We start from the raw sequence: 27,584 nt of genomic DNA, 5'->3' as shown, positions 1-27,584 counted from the left end.
AGTTTAACCAATGACGTTTCTACTGAAACAAGCAGCACCTGACTGCAATCAACTGATTACACTTGTAAGACACCAGATTGGTGCAAAGGTGTCGTCTTGTTTTGTTGGAATGACATCCTGTGCCCACTGCGGCCCTATGTGGAATGGTTTGGAGACCACTGGTTTAAAGAGTTAAATGATGTTAACGCATGCAATGCTTAGAAGTCTCGGCTTACAGGTATCTCCGTTAAGATCAAACCTGAACTCAATCATCGTTTAGTTTTATAAGCAACACCAGTGCACTGCCTGACCAAGAAAAGCGGCAAGCGCGAGAGTGAGAAACTACGTGATCGGATCGGGGCAGCTCTATGAAATACTGCATTTATTTATTTATTTTTTTAATTGGAAAAAAAAATCTGCGATGGACTGAGGGCGCAAAGTTAGAAGCGCACAGTAGCTACTAGCGAGGGATCACTGTATATACTGTATATCTCAGTAAGAAATGTGACTACTAAAGTGAACGACAACAAATTCATCATGTCCATCCCGGTAAAAAGAATTTTGTTTAAAAAATTGAAAACACACATTTTTCTGGTGTCTGATACCGGAGAAAAGCGTAAATATATGCCAGCTTTTCCAGGAAGTGGCTGCATTAAGCGCAGGCAGACGTTTTAATAATGTCGGTACTATTTTAGCCAGTTAAATATGAGTATCCTAAATTGCCTGTCCTTCCTCGTTTCATCATTAATACCCATCATCACATGCACCTGTGAAGCGTGTATGTTCGTGGGTATAACTGACATCACAAAATAGCTGCTTCCATAGATGGTGTCCTTTTTTGGTGTTCAAACATTTTCTCCATTATCAGACGTCTTTAAAAAATGTGTGTTTCGCACACGTAAATACTTTGAGCAACCGTCTTTTATGTGAATGGTGAACATGTTGTCTTTCCCTTTAACAGTTCAACTTTTAAATTCTGCAGTCGCGGCTCTGCTTATTTACTTCAAAGACACCAGCACACCATTCAGGCCGAATGTATTGCAGACTCAATAAATAGCTTATTCCCAGTATGGCAAGTTTCTGTGACATCGAATTCCTTGAATTTTTGAAACCTTGGGATATGTGTTGGGTGCAGGTTTAAAAACCTGCAATCTTGACTTATTCATCACATTGATGGCACTAGACATCACTCCCAGTCAAAATGTATTGGGTGTGTCTCGCGCTGTCAATGGAACTGTAACATCATTCACTGCAGCAAGCAAATACGGACCACAAGTGTTGGCAAGTTGTTAGTTTGTCGCTAGGCGGACTTCCCCGTCCTGACTTGGTTCTGTGCTCATGTTAGCGAGCGCAAACACACACAAGCAAAAAGGAGGCTTCCTCCTCCTCCACCTGCAGTCAAAAATGCACTTTTTGCAACATATGCACGTAACGACCTGCTCCCGTTGCCGCGGCTATGTAGTCCATCCCTTTATTACTATTATTATAGCTCTGGTTTACAGTTGAATACATTATTCTCATTGTGCAATGCTATACGACAGTCATTTTACTCGCACACAAGTATGCCTGACTGCCTTCATACGGTTTAAGAAACTAAATGTTTGTCTTATTTCCATTGTAGATGTTGATTTTGTTAAATTTTTGAAAATTTAAAAAGTATGGGAAAACTAGACAGTTATCAGTATCATCAGACTTTATATCACATTGACTAATTTATTTAGTTGTGTTTTTTTTTTAAGATTTTAATTTTGGTCACACAAAATCCTGGCAAACGTATGTTTGCAGTATTTTCTTCACATAACTATGTAATTATACTGCAAATGTACACATACACGAGATGTATTCTCCACCTAATACTCTTTTGGACATGTGGAATTATAATAGACAATGGTGCTAAAATGTACACCCAAACTTGCGCACATGACCAAAAGTTAAAGGTAGTATTTGTATTCATGTTTCATGTTCGAATGTTAAAGTTGCATGAATGCTTAAGACCGTTTGAAGGTTTTCCAAAAATATCGTTTATATACGGTAATAACCCAGACCAGGATATATAATTGTATTACTAACACGTTGCATTGCGCTTGATTTATTATTATCGCTATCCAGCTTTTGTTGCAGTGCAAAAGTGAAACCAATGCTTCAAATACTTGTTTTTCTGCCACACGTGCCCAATAAGCTTTTTATGAACATTTAACGAATTTCGTGTATTTTTCTACACTGCATGTTATTTTTTTTTGTTTGTAGTGTATTTCTACTACTGATGAAAATCAGATGAATGTCTTTTAGAGTGCAAATATGTTGGGATTCTTTTTGTACGTTACATGAAAGTGGAAAATATACTTAAGTTCAGCTCGTCCTGTTTGTTGTCTCCTCCTTTACAGTGATGTCAGTAACTTTCACTGCCATTGACAGCGATAGACGTCCAATCCGTTTGAAATGCAGCTCTGAAACAGGATTATTCACTGCAAGACAAGGAGTTAATTAAAATCTCCACAGCAACAAGAAGCAATTGTATAAAACATTCAGATACAAGTAAATCATGGGACATTCTTTTAAGCGGGTTGAATGTTTGCAAACATAAAAAAAAAAAAATACAAAAAACAGATCATGTTAAACATCCTGAGACTTTTCCCAAGCCTCTTGTTATGACGTTTAGCTTACTTCTTTGGGTTGACTAAAAGCAGAGTCAGCTCTTTTCAGGAACTCAGAGCGAAAATAAAGCTTGGAGTCAGTCAGGAAGAACGGCTCAATCGCTGCGTGTGTAACTGTTTGCATCCCCCTGTCAATATGCGTTAATAAAGTTAAGCTCGATTTGTATTCACATTACCCAAGACCTCAGATAATCTATAGAGACTTTGTCAACTGTGTGGGCAGTTTAAGAAGAAAATATATTATTTTTCCAAACATGCTAAGCTACCGAGCGATTAGAGGAAAGGGCAAAACAATTTTGGCTACTCACAAATTCTTCTCTTTACCAAATTGTTTTGTCAAAATATCCTCCATTGATGACTGAAAACTGAAGTATTGGTTGTTTTTGTGTGTTCTTCGACGCCATCTTGTGGCACGTTGGCGCCAAAGTTACAACTCGTATGTTGAAATAAAAAGATCTTCATTTCAAGTCAGAAAACTAGTTCTTTGCCGTTATGTTGTATGATGGAAAAACTATCTTTGGTCATTTATACCAGCAACATTTATTGACAAGCAGAAAATGTCCTTTCACCAGATGGAAGTTACATAATCCAGCTGTGCAACCACACCAGGTGCTTAACCTTATTAACTCATTGTCAGTGACAGACGAACCAGATTTGCTTTAGGGCTCCGCGGATAGAAAGAATTGTAGTTCTCAAAAGATAAACGTTATTCTGAGTTAAAATAATTTGATCATGAAACCCCTTTTGATGCTTTCATTTTCATACAATTAGTAAAATTAGTTTAACCCCTTCTGACCTGAGCATGTTGCTGAAGGACATGACACGTTTGCATCTCTTAATCAATACACTGAATTTAGGCGAGGGGCTCAAAATGACCCCTTATGACGAATAAAATAAATGGACTCAAGTTTCCCTTCCCCGGACGCGGGTTACCGGGGCCCCCCTCTGGAGCCAGGCCTGGAGGTGGGGCTCAAAGGTGAGCGTCTGTTGGCCTGTCCCCATGGGGCCTGGCTGGGCACAGCCCGAAAAGGCAACGTGGGTTCTCCTTCCCATGGGTTCACCACCTGTCGGATGGGCCAAAGGGGTCGGGAGCGTAGGGAGTTGGGCGGCAGCCAAAGGCATGGGCCTTGGCGGTCCGACCCCCAGCTGCAGAAGCCAACTCTTGGGACATGCAATGTCACCTCTCTGGCAGGGAAGGAGCCCGAGCTGGTGTGTGAGGAAGAGAAGTTCCGACTAGATATAGTCGGTCCCTCCTCCACACACAGCTTGGGTTCTGGTACCAATCCTCTCGAGAGGGGTTGGACTCTCTTCCACTCTGGAGTTGCCCACAGTGAGAGGCAACGAGCAGGTGTGGGCATACTTACTGCCCCCTGGCTTGGCACCTGTACGTACCAGAGGTTGCGCTAGACTTTTTCGTTGTCTGTCATTTTGACTGACAGTGTCATAAAAATCCGGTCATAATCTATTTTTACCCGTCACTTACATTTTTAAAATGATAATAATGACATATTCAATAGTATTTAGTTTTCATTCATTTTTAATTAATATTCCGTCCAAACAAGCTTAACAAGAGGCAAACAGACAGCGGAGTGCACCAATCAGCGACGGGCAGACGTGCCGTTAGCAAAGCGACGAGGGCAGGACGAGGGACTTGCGCGCGGAAGTAAACATACGAGGAGAACGGAGTTTATTCAACATAGCTAGTGCGAGACAGACTGTTGTCAGTGACTCGTGTCGATGTGTTTTAGCTCATTTAAAACTGAATTTACCGCGGATTGGAACATATTCTCGGCTCTCCCGTCGCCATCCGTGTTGATGTAGAGACGACTTTCGGCGCGCAAGAGTGACGTTGCTCGTGAAGAACACGTCACGCAAATAAACAAATCTGATTTGTCGATTGATTTTGTACCTACTCGAGAGGCTGTGTCCCAGACTTTTCTCTCAGTGTTTGAAAAATACAGGGAGAACAGTCTGGCCGTGCCAGGCAAACACTCAGTTGCCTTGGCATTTTTCCGAGTAAGGCCAACGACGTCATGCATCAAGAGAGACAATAGCTAATTAATATGCTCACTCGCCACCCTGTGGTCTGGGGTGTGAATTTCAACCTGTCAAAATGACGGATGGACTTCAGTTTTTTCCGTCACCGTTTTAAAAAACCGGTCAACGACGGAAAATATTCGGTTAACGCGACCCCTGGTACCAGTAGACGAGAAGGTAGCCTCCCTCCGCCTTCGGGTGGGGGGACGGGTTCTGATTGTTGTTTGCGTTTATGCACCGAACAGCAGCTCAGAGTACCCACCCTTTTTGGAGTCCTTGGAGGGTGTGCTAGAGAGCGCTCCCTCTGGGGACTCCCTCGTTCTCTTAGGGGACTTCGACAAGTGATTGGGAGGAACGGCCCCCCTGATCAGAAACCGAGTAGTATGCTGTTACTGGACTTCTGTGCTCGTCACGGTTTGTCCATAATGAACACCATGTTCAAACATAAGGGTGTCCATATGTGCACTTGGCACCAGGACACCTTAGGCCGCAGTTCGATGATCGACTTTGCAATCGTGTCATCGGACTTGCGGCCGCATGTTTTGGACACTCGGGTGAAGAGAGGGGCGGAGCTGTCAACTGATCACCACCTGGTGGTGTGTTGGCTCCAATGGTGGGGGAAGATGCTGGCCAGACCTGGCAGAACCAAACGTATTGTGAGGGTCTGCTGGGAACGTCTGGCAGAATCCCCTGTCAGAAAGAGCGTCAACACCCACCTCCAGCAGAACTTCTCCATTGTCCCGGGGGAGGTGGGCGACATTGAATCCAAGTGGGCCATGTTCTGCAACTCCATTGTTGAGGTGGCTGATCGGAGCTGTGGCCTTAAGATAGTTGGTGCCTGTCGTGGCGGCAATCCCCGAACCCGCTGGTGGACACCAGCGGTAAGGGATGCCGTCAAGTAGAAGAAGGAGGCCTATCGGGCCTTTTTGGCCTGTGGGACTCCGTAGGCAGCTGACAGGTGCCGGCTGGCCAAGCAGACTGCAGCTTCAGCAGTCGCCAAGGCAAAATGTCGGACATGGGAGGAGTTTGGCGAGGCCATGGAAAACGACTTCCGGACATTCGAGGAAATTCTGGTTCACCACCCAGCATCTGAGGAGAGGTAAGCAGTGCACCATTAACACTGTTTACAGTGAAGACGGGGTACGGGACGTCGTGAGTCGGTGGGGAGAATACTTCGAAGACCTCCTAAATCCCACCAAAACGCCTTCCTTTGAGGAAGCAGATTCTGGGGACTCCGAGGTGAGCTGTCCGATTTCTGGGGTTGGAGTCACTGAGGTGGTTGGAAAGCTCCTCGGTGGCAAGGCCCCAAGGGTCGATGAGATCTGCCCGGAGTTCCTAAAGGCTCTGGATGTTGTGGGGCTGTCGTGGCTTACACGCCTCTACAACAATACGTGGAAATCAGGGACAGTGCTTCTGGATTGGCATACCGGGGTGGTGGTCCCCCTTTTTGGATAGGGGGACCTATTCAGGGGTGCTGGAGAGGAGGGTCCGTTGGGAAGTCTCGGATTCAGGAGCAGCAGTGTGGAGGAGTGGTGTGGAAAAGTGGACCAGCTCTACACCCTCGGCAGGGTCCTCGAGGCTACATGGGAGTTCACCCAACCAGTGAGTGCCCTCTCCGGTTCGGGGATAAGATCCTGCTCCAAGTGGAGGAGTTCAAGTATCTTGGGGTCTTGTTCACAAGTGAAGGTAGGAGGGAGTGGGAGATCGCCAGGCGGATCGGTGCAGCGTCTGCAGTAATGCGGACTCTGCACCGGTCTGTCGTGGTGAAGAAGGAGCTGAGCCTAAAGGCGAAGCTCTCGATTTACCAGTCAATCTATGTTCCTACCCTATGAGTCTCCTCCTAAGGGTGTCCGGGCTCTCCCTTAGAGACAGGGTGAGAAGCTCGGTCATCCAGGAGGGACTCAGCGTCGAGCAGCTACTCCTCCGCGTTGAGAGGAGGCAGCTGAGGAGACTCGGGCATCTGGTTCGGATGCCTCCTGGACGCCTCCCCGGAGAGGTGTTCCAGGCATGTCCCACCGGCGGGAGGCCCCGGGGACGACCCAGGATACGCTGGAGAGACTGTTTCTTGGCACCTGGGAACGCCTTGGGATCCTGATGGAGGAGCTGGTTGAAGTGGCTGGGGAGAGGGAAGTCTGGGCTTCCCTGTTAAAGCTGCTGCCCCCGCAACCCGACCCTGGAACAAGCGGAAGATGATGGATGGATGGACACCGAGTAGCTGTTATTGCCACTTCTGGGAGATGATTGGATGAAACTTGACTCCTAGAACTCAAATCATGAGGTTTAGCACGCCATCTTTGCCAGTTTTGGCTCTTTGAAAATGGCTAAGACAAAACACAACTTCAAAAAGGCAAATGTAAGCGCTCATTTCTCATCAAAAACAATGTAACATTACCTTTAAAAATAACCAATAAAAGCATGAAATATCCCCGACCCAAAAAATTGCACTTTGTTCCGGTATTTGAGTAGAGTAAAAATCTCCAAATTTCATACTTTTTTTTTTTTGTGGCGGGAATGGGCTTCCATAGGGCAGTGATGTGAGACAAGAGCTTTTCTCTTTTTTTTTGGAGCAGAAAATCATTTATAAGAGTGCAGAATCAACAACCACTGCCAGAGTATAATGTGCAGGCATGAAAATGGGTCAGGGGTTAAAAAGGTGAGAAGGGTGTGGAGGAAATATGTTCCAGTACACTGTACACCCCAACAAAATATTGAGCTCTGTCGACCCACACTGTGTTTCAGCAGGGCCGTGCAGAGACCGGTGGAGGGGCGGGTGCTCGTAGATCAAAAGGGGCACATGAACAAGTATTTAATACACCTTAAAACAACATAACTTCAATTTTAACCAGCTTTAGATAATAATTGGCTGCGACTGTGACATACTTTAATTGGGAGGGGGCAACAGTGAATAGAAATCAAAACTGTCATCAACACTTTCTGGCTGTGACTCAGTCAGTCTGCCTCTTTTCTTCCTTCAACGTCTGCATCAAAACTTCCTTCCTCAACTTGTTCATCTGAGAACAAACCACATCAGATGGTCACTGAGCCACCAACAGCACAGTTTTCTTAAAACTATTATTTCATTATTATCCATACTTAACAACTCTAGCACCTATTGATTAATAAAGCAATGACATAAAAATCTTATAGAAAAATAACATTGTAATTGTGTTTATAATTGTATTTAATACCCGACTATCCTTGCAAACTTGTTCTTACCAGGTCTGCTATTCACCCAGCTGATGAGGTATCCACTGCCTTTAGCAGCCTCATCTAACTCATTTTTTTTATCCCTCAATCTCCCTTCCCTACGACGCATGTCTATGTAATGAAATATAAATATTAAAAAAAACAAAAAAAAAACAGACTCCCCGGTGGCTTTTAGTTTTAAAGCTTTCTTAATTTCTTTCTCTCTCAATAACGATGTAGATTTGTGTTTTTATTATTCAATCAAAAAACAAAGTTACTTCTATCAAAAACAAAGTTGCTTCAATCAAAATACAGTACATACTTTTAATCCCCAGAAAGTCACTTCAATAAAAAAAAATGTCTTTGATTGCAAAAATAAATTTGAGACAAAAAAAGCATTTGAAAACTATTTTTCTTGATTGAAACAAATTTTTCCATTGAAGTAATGTTGTTTTGCGTTTGGGCCACATTTTGGCTAGGATATTTGTGTCTTTATTACTCAATCAAATAAGTTGCTTCAAACAAAAAAATATATATAAAAAGAAAAACTTTGCACATGTGTCAATCACCGTTTACCAAAGCCTGAGAGGGTTTGAGTAGACTCACTATGAAGCATTTAATAAAGCCAAGCATTTTCTTACTACTTTATTCTTGTTTAAAAATAATTCGGTGGGGCAGTAACATGTTTAAAACTTACCATAATTCTTACATTTTGAAGTGCTTGAAAACCATTTATAAATGATACTTTGGTGAAAAAAGTGAAAAAAACATGTCTTATATATATATCTTTTCTCCAATGTAAAATCAGAATAAATGCATTGAACACGCACAAAAAAATGGGGGGGGGGGGGGCGCTACTTCGCGGTTTTCACTTATTGCGGCGGGTTCCGGTCCCCATTAACCGCGAAAAACGAGGGATCCCTGTATTTCTGAAAAGCTTTAAGAAGCAGGACTCATTCCCACCACTCGTCGGGCCGGTGTTGTGCCGACACCGGCCGTCAGCTCAAATCCAAGCCGAAAATAACGCGTCTCCGGCGAACGACGGGAGCGATGTGAGGCGCCCCCTCCATCCGAGAGCATGCCGCTTAATTTGACACAACAGTGTGTTTCTTCGTTTATATTACCGCTAAATACACAAGCTTGACGCCAATTTAACGGGAGCTATTTTTTTTCATGGGAGATTTGGCTAGCTCTGGCAGTGTTCAACGCAAGCTGCAACGAGTGGCAGTAACTTTTTTATATCGCAAAATGTGAAAACGATTGAAACCATTACTCACCAAATTCAATCTGGTGGCAAATACAGGCAAGTGTGTATGCTACGCTCTGGTCTGCCCCGGTGTGGATAAGGCCTGCTTTTTGTTTTCGCAGCTTTGCAATGCAACCAAAGGCTCTCCGAGCACTCCATTTACAGTAAGGAGTGCGCGCGTTTGGAGTAATGGAACGCAGCTTGGGCCGATGATTGGTTCTCGTCAGCGAAGCATCTAGAAGGATTTGCTGACTGTGTTCTTAAGTGCTCAGTTTACGTACTAAGTTAATCACATGATGATAATAATAATAATAATAATTAAATAAAACCTCCCCCCCCCCCCCAAAAAAAGAAGTTCTCCTCGGATCTACGCAATTCACGTAGGTCGCCCTTTTTGACTTCAAAATGGCGAATTTCGCCGAAAGGTGAGAGATTTTCATGCCTGAATGTGGTAAGCAGCTAACTGCTAGTATGCCAACATGAAAAAAATAACACACTTGAGTGTTCTGCATTCAGGTCCAACTCTTAAAAAGGATGACAAATAACTGTCCAGCTTGAGGCTGCAGGATGAGGCATTTAAATTCAGGACAGTCCAGCATAATGCAGGACGTATGGCCTCTTTCACACTGCATTTAGCACAAAGCAAGCTTTTTGTCTCAAATGTGACAAAATACTACTTTCACACACAATTGCCAACATCTTGGCAAAAAAATTAATAAGTCAGAATTTCACTTCAATTCATTGTCCGCAATTGTTGACAGCGATGGACGTTATTCGTCTATTCTTGCCACTAAGTTAAATTCGGCAACTTGGGGTCACGCTCATACAACTGCCGTGACTGTGTTGTTTTAAGGTAAATCAAACGTTCTAGCAGGAGATCAAGTGTTCTCTCTTTGACTGGGTGTCACTTCCTGACACTGGCCGCTGCTTACATAGTATTGCCGGGCAGTGAATGGCTCAAATCATGCATACAGCTCAGGGGTCGAACAGTCGGTCACTCCGTCCGTCCAGCCTACAGACTCACACACACGCGCATACATAAACACACGTTCGGCGGTTGGCGCCAGTCATAACACGGCTCGGCTTTTCCCATTGGACGGGCCACAGTTGGTTCTGGCGCGATGGCTTCCGTCAACAGTATCCGCTCTGAGGTGTTTGTGACCGGCTCATCCGGCTTTCTCTGTTCCCATAACCCACAATGCACTGCTCACAGGTGCTTTGACAACCACAAGATTGTTATAGATGCTGTCTGATGGTTGCCGACGTTGGCATATCTCGGTCAAGAGGTCACGCTGACCTCACTTGACATGTCGATAACCATAATGTCTACTAGAGCTGGGAATCTTTGGGCACCTAACGATTCGATTACGATTCAGAGGCTCCGATTCGATTATAAAACGATTATTGATGCACCCCACTCCTTTTTTGTTTTTTTTTTTGTTTTGTTTTGTATATTAGTTCCAAAATTGTTCAAAAATCCTCTCAGGCTAAACCAAACTACTATTTCAGTATCAAGTTAACATATAGCAGTAAACAAATATACAAAAATAACAGTAAATAAAAAACTCCAGTCCCCATTCTATATCAGCAGCTTTAAACTACTTTCAATTAATGTTGTGAATCAACCGTTAAAGTTGTTAAAATTGCTCCTGTTATTCCATAATTTCTCTTTTGTCTACTTTCAACGTGTGAAAGTTTTAAAACTATTTTAAAGATAGATTCAAGTCAATATTTTACCGATTTAGGAGTATTTTAGATAAAAAGTTAATTAGGTTCGCTTGGAAGGTTCGCTACAACAGCCTTCCAGGAAAATCTACTGCTTTAAGATGGCGGCCGTTACTAACGCTCGCATCTAGTTTTTTGTAGATGTGCTGGTAACGAAACCGAAGATATAATGCATCTAGTCCTATATAAATGATATCTACCGTAACATAATGTGGCTTGTAGCAGCTTTTCGGCAGCAGTCAGGTATGTTGTTGTTGTTTTTTTTTTTAATCTCGTGGCATGAGTTGAGCTAGAGCCGTGAGTTAAGCATTGGCGTTAGCCGAGGGGCCGGGTAATGAGAAGCATGATGTTTAGCTACTCTCGCTCCGTCCCTAATTGCGTACCGAAGACCGCGCGGCGCGCTGAGTGTGTCGTACTTCTGCTTTACTTGGCATATTTCAATAATCGGAATTTGGATGTTTGTGAATCGTTCTCGAATCTTCCACGGCCGAATCGCGAATAATCTAAGAATCGGAAATTTTGCACACCTCTAATGTCTACTGACGTGGAAGATCAATGGGTGTTGAACAGAAGCGGTCTGATTGCATCACAAAGCTTCACACACACACAAGCCTTCTTTAAATGGCACACAAAAGTAACAAGGCCTGTTTTGGGCTTTGATTTTACACTTACATTTTTTTTTTCTTTTTACCCGCTTGAGTGTCACGACTCACTTTTTTAACAGGGAATTGTGTAAAGCCATAAGAATAAAGACCGACAAAAGCACATTTACAATGAAGTGATGCTTAACAACGTGTCTGACTGAAGTATGTGACTGTCATCTGTTGGGTCAAGTTTTGACTTTGTGCACCTGCGTGCAGTGTTGTGACTCACTCAGTGTTGTGAGTCATGCTCAACAAAAAGAAAAAAAGACAGAGACTACACGTGATAACATGTTGGAAAACTTTAGTAAAAATGGGTGAAAAAAAAAGGCATTTACAACAATCGATAACCTCATACACCTAAACCTAAAATTTCTTGAACAAAGCGTATGAGTAAAAAATAACGCAAAACAAATTTCCGATTCAAATGTCAGTGGTCTATAAAAAAGGTGAAGCAATGTTAGCAAAACTGAAAGCAAACATTTAAAGGTAGCTGCCGTTAGAAGGAAAGTAGGTGCTGGGACAACAGATTTTAGGCAACAATGTCATCTACGCTGTGCAAAGAACAGCCAAGTGGACAATGAAATATATACAATGCATAACAAACTGAAAGACAGAAGTGGAAAAAATAGTTTAAAGCACAGAAGTTTGGTCGTTTTCTAAAACGTTGAGAATATTAATACTGGATATTACCTCATTCATGACCATTGACGGAGATAGATGTCCTATCCATTTTGTTTGAGCCCTCAAAATTAAAAATGGACATCAATAACCATCAATTACAGCTAGTGAGTATCATTTCAAAATAAAACATTTTCATGTCCATGGTGTTCATTTTTAAGACCCAACAACCAAAAACAATGTGACATGTTGCTAACTACCTGGCAAAATCTGAAAGACTAAACAGTGTTTAAACAGTGGAGTATAAATGTACTGTTAAACGACAATGCCGTGTGTTTTGTGCTGTTTACTGAACGTGACAGTCTCCCTGCTCTTTTGATTCTTGAGAAGGACAAGCGGCCGCTTCCTCGCACTTGTCCGCCGAGGACGGACTTTGCTGGAGTAAAGGAAGCAAAACCTAGAGAGAAAAGAGGGCAACATTAATTAAACATTTATAGTGCACTAATTTAACTCATTGGCTGCCATTCAGTGTTGTTTTTGTCAACGATGACGATAACGAAAACATTTCTTCAACGAACAATTTTTTCATGGCGATAACACACTGAAAACGTGTCTTGGGAGACGAAAAGGGAGTATATTCAGAGAAGTGGAAAAGGAAGAACAAGGGAATCAAAATACCTTACCAATTTGTATTATTATTTTTTAAATTAACATTAATTTAAAATGGTATTTTTTCATTAAAAATGATTAATAAAAAAAATATATATATTATAAATAAGATACGTTTGGTAATTAAAAAACAAAAAAACTCTGATCCCATAAAGACCATCAGTGCCCTCCATAATTATTGGATTTATAATAATTATGTGTTTTTTAGCTTCTAATAATTTTTTCCCTTCTAAATAATAATAATAATTTGGAAGCGAAACAGCCCCACAGCATCACTGACCCACCCCCCCCTTAGAGTGTTTGTTGCCAAAAAGCTCAATCTTGGTGTCATCTGACCAAAGCACACGGTCCCGGTTGAACCCCAATACCGCTTGGCGAACTCCAGACGTTTGCGTTTATGATTCTGTGTGAGGAAAGGTTTTCTCCGTACATGCCTCCCAAACAGCTTGTTGGCGTGTAGACAGCACCTCATACCCACTGTGAAGTATGGGGGTGGGTCAGTGATGCTGTGGGGCTGTTTCGCTTCCAAAGGCCCTGGGAACCTTGTTAGGGTGCATGGCATCATGAACGAAAGCTGAAGATGGGTCATCACTGGGTCTTTCAGCAAGAAAATGACCCTAAACATATGGCCAAATCTACACAGACACAAAATCAAGCTCCTCCCATGGCCATCTCAGTCCCCAGACCTCAACCCCATTGAAAACCTGTGGGGTGAGCTGAAGATGAGAGTACAGTGGAGAGGACCCAGGTCTCTGGATGATTTAGAGAGATTCTGCAAAGACGAATGGCTGAAGATCCCTCTTTCTGTCTTTTCCCATCTTGTGAAACATTATAGGAGAGGATTAGGTGCTGTTTTGTTGGCAAAAGGGGGTTGTACAAAGTATTAACACCAGGGGTGCTAATAATTGTGACACACATTATTTGATGTCAAATAATTATTTCTTTATGTGGGATTTTCCCCCCACTGAATAAATGCACTTGTATTGAAGGTTGGATTTTTCTCTTTTTTTCCATTAAGGTCCCATATTATTTAGAAAAAATATATATTAGAAGTTAAAAAACACATACCATAATTATTATAAATCCAATAATTATGGAGGGCACTGTACATTATCATTTTGTTAGCTTCGTAGGATAATTGCCTAAATCTTGTCAAATTGTAATATCTGCCTCACTTTACTAACATTACTGCCATCAACCAATCAATATATTTTACTTTTACTGTATCAATAAAAAACACTCAAGAAAAACCTTGCTGAAAAATGTGTATTTACTTGTTTTCTGAAAATGTTCAAAAAATGACGGGCAATTATGCTATCAGACTTAACGATTTTGGTATACAAGTGTAGCAGACATGACCAAAAATCTGTTGTCCACATATGTGAACGCCAGGTTTTCATGGGGTTGAATTCATTTGGACAAAAACAGATTAGCATGATCTTCAATTGAGGTGGCGATCTAAAACCAAAGGATATGCAGGAATCCCGAGGTTAATTTCGATACTCTTTAAAGATGTTTTTACGCCTACAAAACCGATGGTTGTAACTTTATCACCTTAGCGTCTGCTGTCTGTCTGGCAGCCAGTCGAGGACTGCAGCGCTTCACAGTGGTTCGCCTCATGATGAAGGGGCTGGCCTCCCCCAAAGGAATGTCAGCAAAGCCTGAAAGAAACAATTCAAGACTCTACGTCAAATATGAATGTTTTACAGTATAATGACCAAGACTGCAGGGGATTCATACCTCTCTGTACCAGCTCTGGAAGCCCCTCGGGCCTGAAGTCATCCTCTTGTTCACTTCTTGGTTTAGGTGTGGTCACAGTGTTAGCTCTGATCTTCTTAGTGAGGTTGTAAAGAGCCTCCTGGGCGCTGTCCTTATCGCTTATTTGTTTACGGCTCCGCTTCCCGGGAGTGGAGCCCTGCGGAGAACCCTGAGGAGTAGAAGGAGCAGTGTTCTCGGTTTCGACATCCAGGTGTTTGGAAGAGGTCCTCGCCGAGCGTCTGCGACCGTGGGCAGGGTCTTTCTTGGCTGTTTTGCTGGCAGTCAGATGCTCCAGTCTGATCGTCAGTGTTTCGTTGGCTTCCTCCAGCTTGTGCACGTCCAACATCAAGCTGCAGTATTTGTTCATGGTGTCGTCCGCTTCCTTCGTCTTCTCCTCCACCAGCTGGTTGACCTCTTGGAGTTCGCCTTTCACTTCATCCAGAGCTCTGCTGCATGCTTCCAAGGAAGCCTTGAGCTCCTCCACCTCTTTGCTCTTTTCCATACACTCCACTTTTGCCTCATTAAGGGATGACTTAAGCTCCTCCACCTCTTTCGTCCTCATCTCTTCGCACAGCCCATCTGGTTGGAAAAAAAGCCGGTAGTTGTTGTTGTTGGTTTTTTAAAGTTACCATAATTTTCATAGTAAAATCCGCTACTTTTTTCCTGTGCTTTGAACGAGGCGGCTTATATTGCATATGGATTTTTCTAGGTCAATGAGCTGTTTTTCAGTAGGGTATGTCAAAAGCAGGGGTCCCCAAACTTTTTCCTGTGAGGGCCACATAACTTTCCCCTTCTCTGATGAGGGGCCGGGTCAGTTTGTAACAGAAAAAGTGTGACGAATGCAGGAGTGCCTAAATGTAAAAATGTATTGTTTTTCAAAACGCCACAATCAAATAACCCTTTCTGGATTCTTCACGGAACAAAAGTAAATTAAAAAAATATATATATTAAAATATAATAAATAATAATAACACTATTAATTAAATATATGATAACCAAATAACACTCTCTGGGTTCTTCACAGAAAAAGCCAGGAAATAAATAACACTATTGAGAAAAAATTATTCAGGGGGCCGGACCAAATGTGGAGGCGGGCCGCAGTTTGGGGACCCCCGGTCAAAAGTATCAGTGTACTGCTACTGAACTGAAATGTTGAATTTGAATTAGGGCTGCAGGTATCGATTATTTTAGTAGTCGATTAATCTATCAACTAGTTAGTTTGAATAATCGAGTACGTAATCGGATTAGGAACATTTAATGCGTTGAATGAATTTTAAGAGCTGTAAAACAAAGGCTTGCTAAGATTGCAATTGCAAAAGAGCATTAAAAGTGAATACAAAATAAAATTTCCGAGTGTTACTTAAAACTATGCACTTTCATTTAAAAATTTATTAAAATAGCTGAGCTTAGCCTCATATAAAACAATAAATCAGGATCTAAGTACAACAAAAGAACAATTGGTTAACTTGCATAACAAAAGTCCTCTAGCTCAAATGCCATAAATTGCAAACTTTTCTTTTTTACAATGCTCTTAACAAATCGTTAAAAACACATATTCCCTCAAATAACGGCTAAATATACCATATAAACTAAATGACAAATGCATAAAAAAAAACATTAGCTCAAACAAAAACAAAAACCTTATGCTTGCCTTAACAGGGAGCAGATGGATTTAGCCATGTTAATTGACTATGTCATATTCACTGTTGCCACTAGAGGGCAGTGTATCCACCCAAATCAATAAAACGCAAACACTTTCTAGACAAACCCTTACATCACCCTAATTAAACGAATACTAGAAGCAGCAAAATTTGAGTCGAAGCTTTTTTCTAATCGAATTACTCAAGTTAATCGATTAATCGTTGCAGCATTAATTCGGATACGATATTTGATTGAGAAAGTATCAATTCTCAGTTATTTGTTTTTGCACGACCACAGGTCACCAGAAATTTGGTGTCATGGGGTAAATTAGATTGTGTACTACTCTTGACGGTAATGGAGGATATTTTTAAATTTTCATTGTTAACTCATCGGCAACCATTAACACTGTTAGACGTCCAATCCATTTGAAGTAGGAAGGTAGGCAAATGGATAGGTAGGAGGGTTGGAAAATGGACTGGACATCTAATAGTGTTAAACTCATTGGTTGGAGGGTACATCTTGGCCAGAGGAAGAACAATTTTTTAACCTTCATTTGCTGCCAACCCTCCCACTTCTAAAGTATTATACCTATACTAGTGATAAACTCTGACAGAGTTAATTAAAAAAATAATAATTTGACCCGATTTTTTCCCTATTTCAAACCTGAAATAACAAACCTGAGCTGCTCAGTAAGTGCTCTTTTTCTTGCTCCAGCTGCTTGCAAGTCTTCATCCAAAGGTTCAATTTGCTGGAGGCGGCGTCTCTCTCTTTAGACACGGAAGCGATACGAGACGACAGCTCGGACACCTGGAAACAAGGATGACTTATAAAGCTTCATTTTTTAGTTTGAATTAACATTTATAATTTGGTTGTGCATACCTGCTCATTGAGCTTCGTGACGGAGCGCTGCTGCATTTCCAACTTCTCCTCCAAAGAGGCAATTGTTGACTGAAGACTGTGTTGCTCTTTTAACAGTTTTTCCTTGTCTTCTTCAGCTCTTTGCCTCTTTTGCTCCAGTTCAGAAAAAGCCATGGACAACTTATTCTTCTCGTCTTCCGCCATTGACAAGGCCGTCTGAAGCATCTTAATCTCCTGCTTCAGTGCCGATTGCTCTTCTTTGTCAGAATAGAGTTTCTTGTTCTCCTGTTCTAGTCTTTCTTTTTCTTCTAGCAATTGTCTGTTTTCTCTTTCTATCTGTTCCTTGTTATCTGCTTCTTTGGCTTTTGCAATTTCTTCCTCCAAACCCTCAATGCGAGTCATCAAACTGTTTTTCAGCTCATGCCACTCCTCTCCATTCATCTTCCACTCATCGACTGAGTTCTGTAGATGTTTATTTTCCTCTAGTAGGCTTGTCATCCTCTCACACTCTCTTTCCATATCTGCGCTCTTTTCCTCCAACTCCTCTACCCTGCATCGCTGCCTTTCCTGCTCTTCTCTGCGGTCCATCTCTGCCCTCTCCAGCCCTCGCTCTAGCTCCTCCTTAGCAGCCTTCAGCTCCTCCAGCTGTCGGTTTTTCAATTGCAGCTCTCGCTCAAGTTGCTCTTTCTCAGATCTCAGGTTGTCCAGACTGGTGGAAAGCTTTAAGAGCTCCTCGCCAAGAGCTTTCTTCTCATCGTCCACCTGAGAGCCAGGCAAAATAAAAGGTTTATTCCAGAATTGGAGGACAAATTTTGCATCCTACTTCAACCCTTAAAATTTGAAATAACCACCATTAGGGATGGGAATTGATAAGATTTTTATGATTCCGATTCCATTATCGCTATTGTTTAACGATTCGATTCTTTATCGATTCTCTTATCGATTCTAATTTAGACTAATGGACTATATGAGGTTCTACGTTCAATATGTTTTGTGATTCATTCGCCTCGGGGTGTCAGTTAGAACACAAGGAGCGATCTTTGGCACTTTTAATCCAACTTGGAAACAGGCACAACTATATGCAGGAAATGGCACTTGATATGAGAATCACTCAATGAGCAGATGAGAGCATGCGTGGATAGATGTTGATGTATTTGTATGTGTGTGAAGGAAGACTGGAACGTGTGGGTATATGTGTGGTTCTGAAAGGAAATTACATCATATTAGTGCTGATGTAATAAACAATGCAAACTGACTGTAAAGCAGTCAATAACACACATACATGACTCGCACAGTATAATGAACACAAAGGTGTGTGTGTGTGTGTGTGTTGGGGGGGCGAGTGCGCGCGCACAACCCGTAAGCACGCTGCGTGCTCGTGCGGTCATCTTGGCCATAAAAGTGGCGAAAACTAAGCACTTTACACTCATATGGATGTAAAACATCATCTTAAAATGCTAAACTAACACATTCCCTCCCCAAATGTGCAACGCGAGTATAATATAAACAATGCTCTCCTCGATGCAGCGAGGACGAGCGGGAGCAACCAGCCGACGTAACAGTAAAAACACGAAACGGTCACGCTGATAACGGCTCTAACTTATCATAAGAACTTTATGACATGAAGAGGAAATAGTTACATTCGTTCATGGATGCACACAGAATAACAGGTGGCCGCACTCTGCTAGAAATTACGCCTCACACCTATTCTCGGTCCCAGAATACGCAGCGCGTGTGATGTAGGACAATAACAGGAAGTAACTGACTGGTTGCTATGGGAATTAACGCATTACCAAGGAACCTTCCTAAAAGGAGTATTAAAATTGCTAATTAAATCGTTTAGGATTATTTTAGATACATAAACTGCATTTTATACTTTTCTTATAGAGTATTCGACGCGGAATACAATAGACCCATTAATACTTTTTGGGAAAAAAAATCACCATTTCTTCAAGTAGTCTCATGAATAGTGACCTGGCCTGTGAAAAGAAATGCATTATCACTCGGCGACGATTCTTCAAAATATACTTGGTGAGTGGTCCCTCTTTGAGTAATAATGTAGGCTCACTTGCTAAATCAAATGAGTCTAACATGCGTAAGGTACGTGACGTAAATTGTACTGGTTGGAATCTATAAGAGAATCATTAGATAAACTGCTAAACGATTCCATGAAATTGAAGCACATGGAACCGGTTCTCTATAGGGACCGGTTCTCGATTCCCATCCCTACCTTTGATAGTTTATTATCCAATATTGATGAATACAGAGCCAAAAATCAGAAAAGAATAGGCCTATTTTCAAGAATATTGATGCCAAAATGTCCTCCAACTCTGGAATGACCCAAAATTTGCACATTGTCTGTACCTTAATCCTTTCTTCCTCCAGTTCAGCTTTCATGGTCTCCGCCTACATCAGAATTCAATTCAGTTAGGTGTATTTTCTGTCTCATAGCTAGTATTTACACCTTTGAGAGTACCTGAAGGACAGCTTCCTCCATGTCTTGCTCTATATCCTCTTTCTCTCGCTGCAGAGCCTCCATGCGATCTTGCAGTGACTCAGATTTCCTCTGAGCATCTACAGAAAGAAACACACTAAGTCATGATAAGGCCACAAACAAGACTGAGAAGATGTGTGCAAGTTACCTTTAAGGAGTTCGCCCATCTGCTGCTTCTTTCTTTCGTCAGATTCAATGCGGACGCGTAGTTTTTCGATGCCGCTCCGCATCTGCTGGACTTCGTCCTGTGTGGAGTTCAGACGAGAGGCGATTTCTCCCTTTTCCAGTAGAGAAGACTCCAAAGACTGCGTCAACTGCTGCACTTCACCTTCCAAAGCCTTGCAAAGAAATGGTGTAAAAATATAGTTATACTTTGAGAGGTGACCTTTATTGGCGAGCTTTGGTCACTATTCTTAACCTGGATTTTGCTGAACATGGACTCTGTGTTTTGATTACTAGACGTGTGATCTTGCTTAATCTTGTCAAGCTGCCCAATCAGTTGCTCTTTCTCTCCATTCTGCTGGGACACAGCTTCTTCTAACACCTTCATCTGATCCAACAGCTTGACACAAACAAAAACAAATTACATAGAAAGTGTAACCAGAATAAGACACACGTCCTCTCAAAAACAACAAGTCTGTACCTGTTGCCTCTCTGTCGCCATTTTATATATGTTGCCTTTTAGGGTTTCATTTTCCATTTTTCCTGCTCTAATGTCCTCCTCCAGGATGGAAATTAAAGACCGTGTGTCACAGTTAGTCTTCTCCAGCCCATCAACCTTCTCTCGCCACTGGCCCGCAGCCAGACTCAGCTCCTGTCGTTCCTCAGTGCACGAAACCAGCTCGGATCTCAGCTGAATTGTCTGGAAGAAGATGACGAAGTATGAACAGGGAGACACATTTTGATTTGGGCTGATGTATTTAATTTATTAGGATGTAAATAACTACTCACCTCAGAGGAGAGCATTTCTATTTGCTGCTCCAAACCTGAGCATGTTCTTCTCTGTGTTTCCAGCTGGTCCTCCAGCTTGATCCGACCCTCCTGCAAGGCCTCCAGTTCACACTCCATGCCCAGGATGTGTTGCTCCAAATTGGCTTTCTCGGAGCGAACCCGCTTCAACTCGCTTTCCTGCTGGAGGAACTTTTCATCCCATCCGCCTGCGCAACAAGGAAAAAAAAAAAAAACCCAATTGCTGTTTGTAACGTTGCATAATGTAATTTACAAATCATTTGTACAATTACCTTTGGCCATTTCTAGACCCTCCATCATCTCCATGACATCTGTTAGCTGGCATCTAGCTGTTTGGAGCTGCAGTGTTACGTTTTCCCTGTCTTCTGACAGCTGAGACAACTAAATCAAACAGAGTATCAAAAGTCAGTTATTTATAGCTCTAAAGCATCAAATAAATCACAAATGGCCAACCCATTCCCTGCGATTCACAGTAACCTCCAAGAATCTGTGGCCAAAAAGCATCGATGCCACAGAAAACCAGCCAAATTCTGCCAAGAGAAATCCTTAATTCCACTAAAATGACCAACTATTAAGCAAATTTATGTAATAATGATGTAAATATTGTCTGAAATTATTTCCAACACCAAAAAACTGGGAAAAAATTTGGTTATGACTTAATAAACATCAATAGTCTTTGTCACGTTTGGGCAGATTTGCATTTAAACCACTTCCGAGGTGATTTTAAAGAAAAGATTTAGCTAAAGTGGAAGCCATCAACTTGACATGGCTATTGGAAGCAGGTCTAAAGTAGACTTGTGCCGATTACTGGTTTCAAGGTATACCGTGGTATGAAAATCTCAAGGTTTCAAAACCGCAAAAATTTTCTGTCATACCGTCCCTAAGGCATTGGCTATTTTTTATGTAGCAAAAATGCATGGAGAAATCCCTCGCTTGCAGCTGCAGGGCTCAACCCTCTCCCACCGGTTGTTGTTCAGTGTCAGTCAGCTGTGCTACATGATGGCTGGAGGAGGTGAAACTTCTGAACTTTTACCCCCATCGAAGAAAACAAAATCTCTGGTATGGGAATATTTTAGCTACAGAAAAATTACACAAGGCCTCAGCTTAGAGGAGGGCCAACTGACATGTAAAACATGTTTGCGGAGGATGGCTCCCAAGGAGGCAATACCTCCAATTTGATTTTGCATTTATACAAAATTAAAGGTTTGTAGTAGTGCTGCAACAATTAATCGATTAACTCGAGTATTCGATTAGAAAAAAATATTCGAATTAAATTTTGCTGCTTCGAATATTCGTTTCATTGAAGTGGCGTTGTAATTGTTTGTCTTGAAAGTGTTTGCGTTAAGCTTTATTATTTTGGGTGGATACACTGCCCTCTAGTCTGCCTCATTTCACATGGCCGAACCCAGCCGTTCCATGTTAAGACCAACATAAGCAAAGCTAATGTTTTTTTAAATGCTGTTTTGTGGGAATATGTGACTGTACCATGTTAAGAGCATTGTGAACGTTTTATAGTATTTAAGCTAGCGGACTTTTGCTATGTAAGTTAGCCAATTGTTCTTTTGTTGTACATAGATCCTCTTTTTTTTAATCTTTATTTTTATACCGTTTGAGGCTCAGCTCAGCTATTTTAATCTTTTTATGTTCCTTATCCGATTACTCAATTATTCGAACTAATTTGTTCATCAATTAATCGACTACTAAAATAATCGATAGCTGCAGCCCTAGTTTGTACTGTCATTAACATTTCCCACCAGCTACGAGAGTTAAGTCCAGCGTGTTTATGGTGAATCTAGTGGTGGTAAAACATGCGTTTTTTAATTTTCTCTCTGGCAACTGTCTGTGCTGAGAAAGGGTGAGTGATTAATGTAAACTTGATACGAGTCATACACATATGCTTTTTATGGAAAATAATTAAATTATTTTTGTTCTAATGGTAATAATGTTGAGCTGTGGCTCTGGGTTTAGTGTCACCTAAAGGACTGCATTTATTTTAATTTTATCAAAAATATTTTTTAAAATGTATTTTAATTTAAGATTATACTTATGTTACAATTTGCTAATATGTTTAAACCCAGATATGCCTAGTCGAAAGCATGAAGCAGAAAAAAACTAAGTGCGGAACATTGTATTAAACAAAACCAACAGAATTAAGTATAAATATTCCACCTTAATTTTTTTTTTTTTTTTTTTAACTGCTGACTGCGGGGCGGCACGGTGGCTGAGTGGTTAGCACGTCTGCCTCACAGTTCTAAGATCAAGGGTTCAATCCCGGGCTTCGGCCTTCCTGTGTGGAGTTTGCATGTTCTCCCCGTGCCTGCGTGGGTTTCCTCCGGGAACTCCGGTTTCCTCCCGCATCCCAAAAACATGCATGGTAGGCTGATTGAACACTCTAAATTGTCCGTAGGTATGAGTGTGTGCGTGAATGGTTGTATGTCTCCTTGTGCCCTGCGATTGGCTGGCAACCAGTTCAGGGTGTCCCCTGCCTACTGCCCCGAGTTAGCTGGGATAGGCTCCAGCACCTCCGCGACCCTCGTGAGGAAAAGCGGCATGGAAAATGAATGAATGAATGAATGCTGACTGCGGTTAAATTTTTTTTTCTTTCCCAAATATTCAGTCAGGCAATTAAATACAGTTTCTTTTCTGTGTGGCCGGTGCTACTTACCATGACACCTACTGGCTGTGATCAACACTACAGGTAAAATAACAAATTCTGCACCACGCCCTCTATTCTGCGGACTGTTATGAATTCTGCTTAAGTCGTTGAAATCTACAGCGAAATTCAACTATCGCTAGATTGCAGATTCCTGCGGTGAGTAATTAATCATCAAATCAATTTTAACTGGGATTGACTGGCATTAAATGTTCATGTTTCAGTACCATTGACGGCAATAGCATTGTCAATGTAAAAAAACTTATTTTATAGAGCAACGCTGGTTCATTTATCACTTTCAATGGCAGCCTGAGTTGAACGTCACACTAATAAATGCAGTCCATACAACAGGAACACCTGTAAATCAATTTCTTACCCACCTGATCAGAGAGGTTTTCCTTCTCCTTCAGAATATTATTCAGCTTATTTGCAGAGCTACGTGCTTCTTCTTGTGCCGCATCAACTTTCAGCTCCAAGTTTTGAACTTGCACTTGAAGATCTGAGGTCAACTCCTTCCTCAGTGCAAGGTCAGAGGTGAGCAGGTCAATCTCTTCGAGCAGGCCGCGGACCTGCACTTCATGATTTGAAGGGGTTTCTTTGTCCTCCTGTGACTGCTTAGGCTCAGTCTCTGCTGCACAGAAAGACCGCACATACATATTTATAAAATGATAGAGAATTGGTGCAATGACAGGGTTTATACAGGAATTCTTGAAGTGAAATTAATACCTTTTAACTTATTCACTGCCACGAATAGAGATGGAGACATCAACTCCATTAAATGGAAAAGTTTCAAACATACCACAAATTGATTCAAAAACTTTTCATATTCTTTCAAATAGGACACACACAATCATTTTGAGAGGTGACTAATAACTAGTTATTTTTGTGATTAACTGACTAATGATAATGTAATAATTATGATAACTTTTACACATGTTTATGTCCCACTGAATTATTTTTAAACAAGAATAATGTCGAAAAATGCTCGTCTTCATTAAATGCTTCGTTGAGTGAATCCACTCAAATATGCTCACTTAAACACAATGAGTTCCCACAGCAAATGCTTAACAAGCTTAACAATGATTGACACATGTGGCGCCTTGAAGTTTCGGCTTCCAAACTTCACTCAATCAAATCTTAACACCTGTCAATCATGATTAACTTTAACAAGCAATTCCAGTGCACTGCCTGACCAAGAAAAACAGCGGGAGGGAGAGAGAGAGACTACGTTATCAGATCAGGACAGCTCTATAAAATACTGCTTTTATTTATATATTCGATAATTTTTTTTTTAATTTAAAAAAAAAAAAAAAAAAATCCGCAATGGACCGAGGCCGTGAAGTTTGAAGCGTGAAGTAGCAAGGGATCACTGTATACAGATTTAGAAATATATAACACGATACCAAAAAATGTTGAGCAGATATTTCACATTTTACCATGTGGATGAAAATAAAACGGTGCATTAAATGTGTAACATTGTAGCACACTCACACTTATTCAATTTCTTGCTGAAGCGCTGATGATATTGAGATGTTTATTATACATTTTCTTTAATCAATTGCTGCTCGCAATGAGGAGATGTTTTGCTTATTATTCCTCACAGTGAAGGAATGTTTTGCCTTGAAGAAGCCTTGAAGCTTTGCCAATTCAAGACAAGGACAGCAGGACAAAGACAGCCTTGCTTTGCTGGAATTTGTATTAATACCACCTACATGCATACACAAAGTCAAACAAATTCATTGAGGAGTCGCCCACTTGGCTCCCCATCCTTCTAAGGTTGACACTCGCTCTTGTTGCTAGGGCCATCCCAAATAAAAAGAAAGGGGAAGGATGGCTTATAATGTTTAAACTATTCAAAATCCTGAGTGACAAATATGTGAAAAGCAAATATATGCGTGCCATTACTCACCACTTGTTTGTAACTCCATCGTCTCTGCCATTTCAATGATGCTGTCGGCTGTGTTCTCCTCATGAAACTGCAAGAGGTTAAAATTCACTGCCAAAGTCTTCATCCCACCAGATAATATTCAGTGAGACCCCTGGGTGCAGGAAAATTCTAAACAATTCCATACCTGATCAAATAGTTGCTCATTAATCGCCTTCATCTCGTGTCCATCCTTGCTGCATGCATCTCCATCTTCTTTCGTATGTTCAACAATTCTCTCTGGTTTGATAAAATCCGACATGAGGAGTGGTTCCGTTTGACTAATAATGGTGTGTTTTTGTGTAGTTGAAATGTCATCACATATGGGGGTCTCATCAGGTTGGACTGAGTGTTCCTCTGTGTTGGACTCTGTTAAAGAATCTAATTCTGGTTCAGCATCAATGGCACTTTCTGCTTCTGTAGGAAACACCAATACATATTAGTCAATCCAAATTTTGACGTTATTTAAATCACTGGCTGGCGTTGAAGGTGTTTTTACATTGACCACATATGAACATTTGAATATTACAGCTTACCACACTCTAACGAAGGAAAAACAACCACATTCCTACTGTCCTAACGGTTTTAATGTTAAATCATAAAGTTAATTGTCGACTCACCGCTGATATCGGTCTTTTCAGGTTGTGTGGAATTCAACATATCTTGTGTACCCTGTTGGTCCTGCACTTGTGAGAGCTCCTGTATGAGAAGGTGCTGTTGGCCCACCTGCTTCTGCAGCAAGTCGTACTGCTGCTTAAAGACGCTCAGTTCTTGTTGTAAGCACGACAACTTGTGATGCAGTTCAGCCTGCTCTGTTTCAAACTGCTGGTTCCTGAAACACCATCAAGTTGCAATGGTTATTTAACAGCACAAAATTAGCAGGGAATATTCTAACAATAATTTTACCTGTCTTTGTTCTCCTCAATCTGCTTCACTGTCATTTCAAGTTGATCTTTCAGCCTGTGGCATTCTTCTTCAGATGTTTGAAGGATGTTTTGGATTCGTTCCTTTTCCGCATGCAGAGAAGCCACCTCGTCCTCTCGCATTTTTAAGCTTGCTTTTGATTTTTCCGTCTCTTCCATCAGCTGGGTTTCACGGGATTGCAGCAATGTATTCTTTTCCAGCAGTTGATTATTGCTTTCTTCAAGATGAAGTTTGTTCTCCACTGCTTCATTCAGCTTGATTCCCAGCTCACCAAGTTGTGATGTCTGGAGCTCAAGAGTGGCGAGAAGCTGGGATTTCTCTTCAGTAAGCCGCTTCAGTGTTGACTCCATGTTTTCTCTCTTCGCAATCAAGAGTTGCCATTGTACCTCCGCTTGCTGCTTTTCCTCGGTTAACACCTTCAAGTCGGTTTTCAGGTTTTGATTCTCCTCGGCTACCGTGCCGAGCTTGGATTCCAACTTCTGGTTCTCAATATTCAGCACGCTCATGTTAGCTTGTAATTGATCTTTGTCATTTTCTAATTGCTTCAGAGTTGCCTCGAGGTTGTTTTTCTCTTCTAGTGACACCTTGTCATGATCTTCTTTATCTTTGATGATCTGGTTTAGAGTAGCGACTTCAGCGGTCAAAGTGGTGACGTCCTCTTCCAAATGACTGTATTTGAGAGCATCTTCTTCCAGGCGAGTTATTTCGCCACTCCTCTCTGTCAGTTCCTCTCTGGCTGTCAGATACATGCTCTCCAGCGTGGAGTTCTGAGACTGGACTTCATCCAGCCGTGCTTCCAAAACGGATACCTAAAAGATAAGAATGTTTTTAAATTTCCAACTTTGATTTACATGACCGAGGTTTCGCCCCAGTGCCAAGCGTGGCAGGCTGCTCGGCTTTTAAGGCAAAATACTGTAGCTGACAACTACCTGGGATTTGCTCTCTTCTAGTCGGACTACCATGTCAGACATCGTTGTTTGGTTCTGAGCTACAACGGACTCCAGTGACTGGATGCTCTCCTTTAAAGCCTCAATTTGACTTTCATAAGAGTTGACATTAGTTTCATTGTCTTCCAGGTCCATCTGAAGCATCTCAAGCTGTACCTTTATGGAAAAAAATATTTTAAAAAACACGTTGATTCACAAATTCCCCCCAAAATATTCAGCAATATTTATTAGTGTGGTGATAATTCAGAAGGTTTAGCATGTCGGTATCTTCAGTAGACAAATATGATGAGATGTGGTAAAAGTATGATTTTCTCCGTGTCACTGTAATATTTGTTGTTTACTTTTAGCAGTTTCTAATTAAAATTTTTATACCAAATCATTTATCACATTCAATAATTAGTTAATTGATTCACTGTGAAAGTTAATTTTTAGGTTTTATTTGTTTTGATTGTCCAAGCTAAATGAGACAAATCAATCACAGTGTACAAAAAAAATATAAAGAAGCAATTAGTTTTCTTGGTTAATTCATGTTTAATTCGTTCAAATTAATATGCATTTACTTACTTAAAGGGCCTGTAATATTTGTTGCAGTTAGCAGTTTTTAAGTTAAAATGAGTTTATTAATCATTTAAATTCATATTTAGTGTTTCGTATTGCT

At 41.4% G+C, this 27,584-nt stretch overlaps 1 protein-coding gene across 4 annotated transcripts in view; it reads right to left on the bottom strand.

Moving 5' to 3' along the window:
• The window catches only part of cenpf (centromere protein F), a 61,127-nt gene that overhangs the window by 9,389 nt on the left and 24,154 nt on the right, over window positions 1-27,584 (bottom strand). Inside the window, exons 20-39 of one of the 4 annotated variants that reach the window (XR_009062843.1) lie at window positions 26,909-27,082; window positions 25,962-26,788; window positions 25,676-25,887; window positions 25,204-25,472; window positions 25,041-25,107; window positions 23,512-23,762; window positions 20,751-20,859; window positions 20,461-20,666; window positions 20,153-20,371; window positions 19,928-20,071; window positions 19,658-19,847; window positions 19,492-19,589; window positions 19,380-19,421; window positions 17,037-17,777; window positions 16,835-16,964; window positions 14,499-15,095; window positions 14,313-14,419; window positions 12,162-12,546; window positions 2,644-2,761; window positions 2,323-2,444 (exon numbers count right to left, since the gene is read on the bottom strand). Coding sequence is in view for 2 of the 4 variants with exons in the window: in XM_057833101.1 (XP_057689084.1) it covers window positions 12,436-12,546; window positions 14,313-14,419; window positions 14,499-15,095; window positions 16,835-16,964; window positions 17,037-17,777; window positions 19,380-19,421; window positions 19,492-19,589; window positions 19,658-19,847; window positions 19,928-20,071; window positions 20,153-20,371; window positions 20,461-20,666; window positions 20,751-20,859; window positions 23,512-23,762; window positions 25,041-25,107; window positions 25,204-25,472; window positions 25,676-25,887; window positions 25,962-26,788; window positions 26,909-27,082 (4,494 nt within the window). In the remaining 2 variants the exon portion in view is untranslated. Of the gene's footprint in view, window positions 1-2,322; window positions 2,445-2,643; window positions 2,762-11,766; window positions 12,547-14,312; window positions 14,420-14,498; window positions 15,096-16,834; window positions 16,965-17,036; window positions 17,778-19,379; window positions 19,422-19,491; window positions 19,590-19,657; window positions 19,848-19,927; window positions 20,072-20,152; window positions 20,372-20,460; window positions 20,667-20,750; window positions 20,860-23,511; window positions 23,763-25,040; window positions 25,108-25,203; window positions 25,473-25,675; window positions 25,888-25,961; window positions 26,789-26,908; window positions 27,083-27,584 lie in introns of those variants that run through there. The other 3 variants (XR_009062842.1, XM_057833101.1, XM_057833102.1) reach the window with 3 other exon arrangements.

Source organism: Corythoichthys intestinalis, chromosome 1, assembly GCF_030265065.1.
Source record: "Corythoichthys intestinalis isolate RoL2023-P3 chromosome 1, ASM3026506v1, whole genome shotgun sequence".
In the NCBI taxonomy this organism is placed as follows: Eukaryota; Metazoa; Chordata; class Actinopteri; order Syngnathiformes; family Syngnathidae; genus Corythoichthys; species Corythoichthys intestinalis.
The sequence above is the reverse complement of the archived record's forward strand: the minus strand, read 5'-3'. Positions and strand labels throughout refer to the sequence as shown.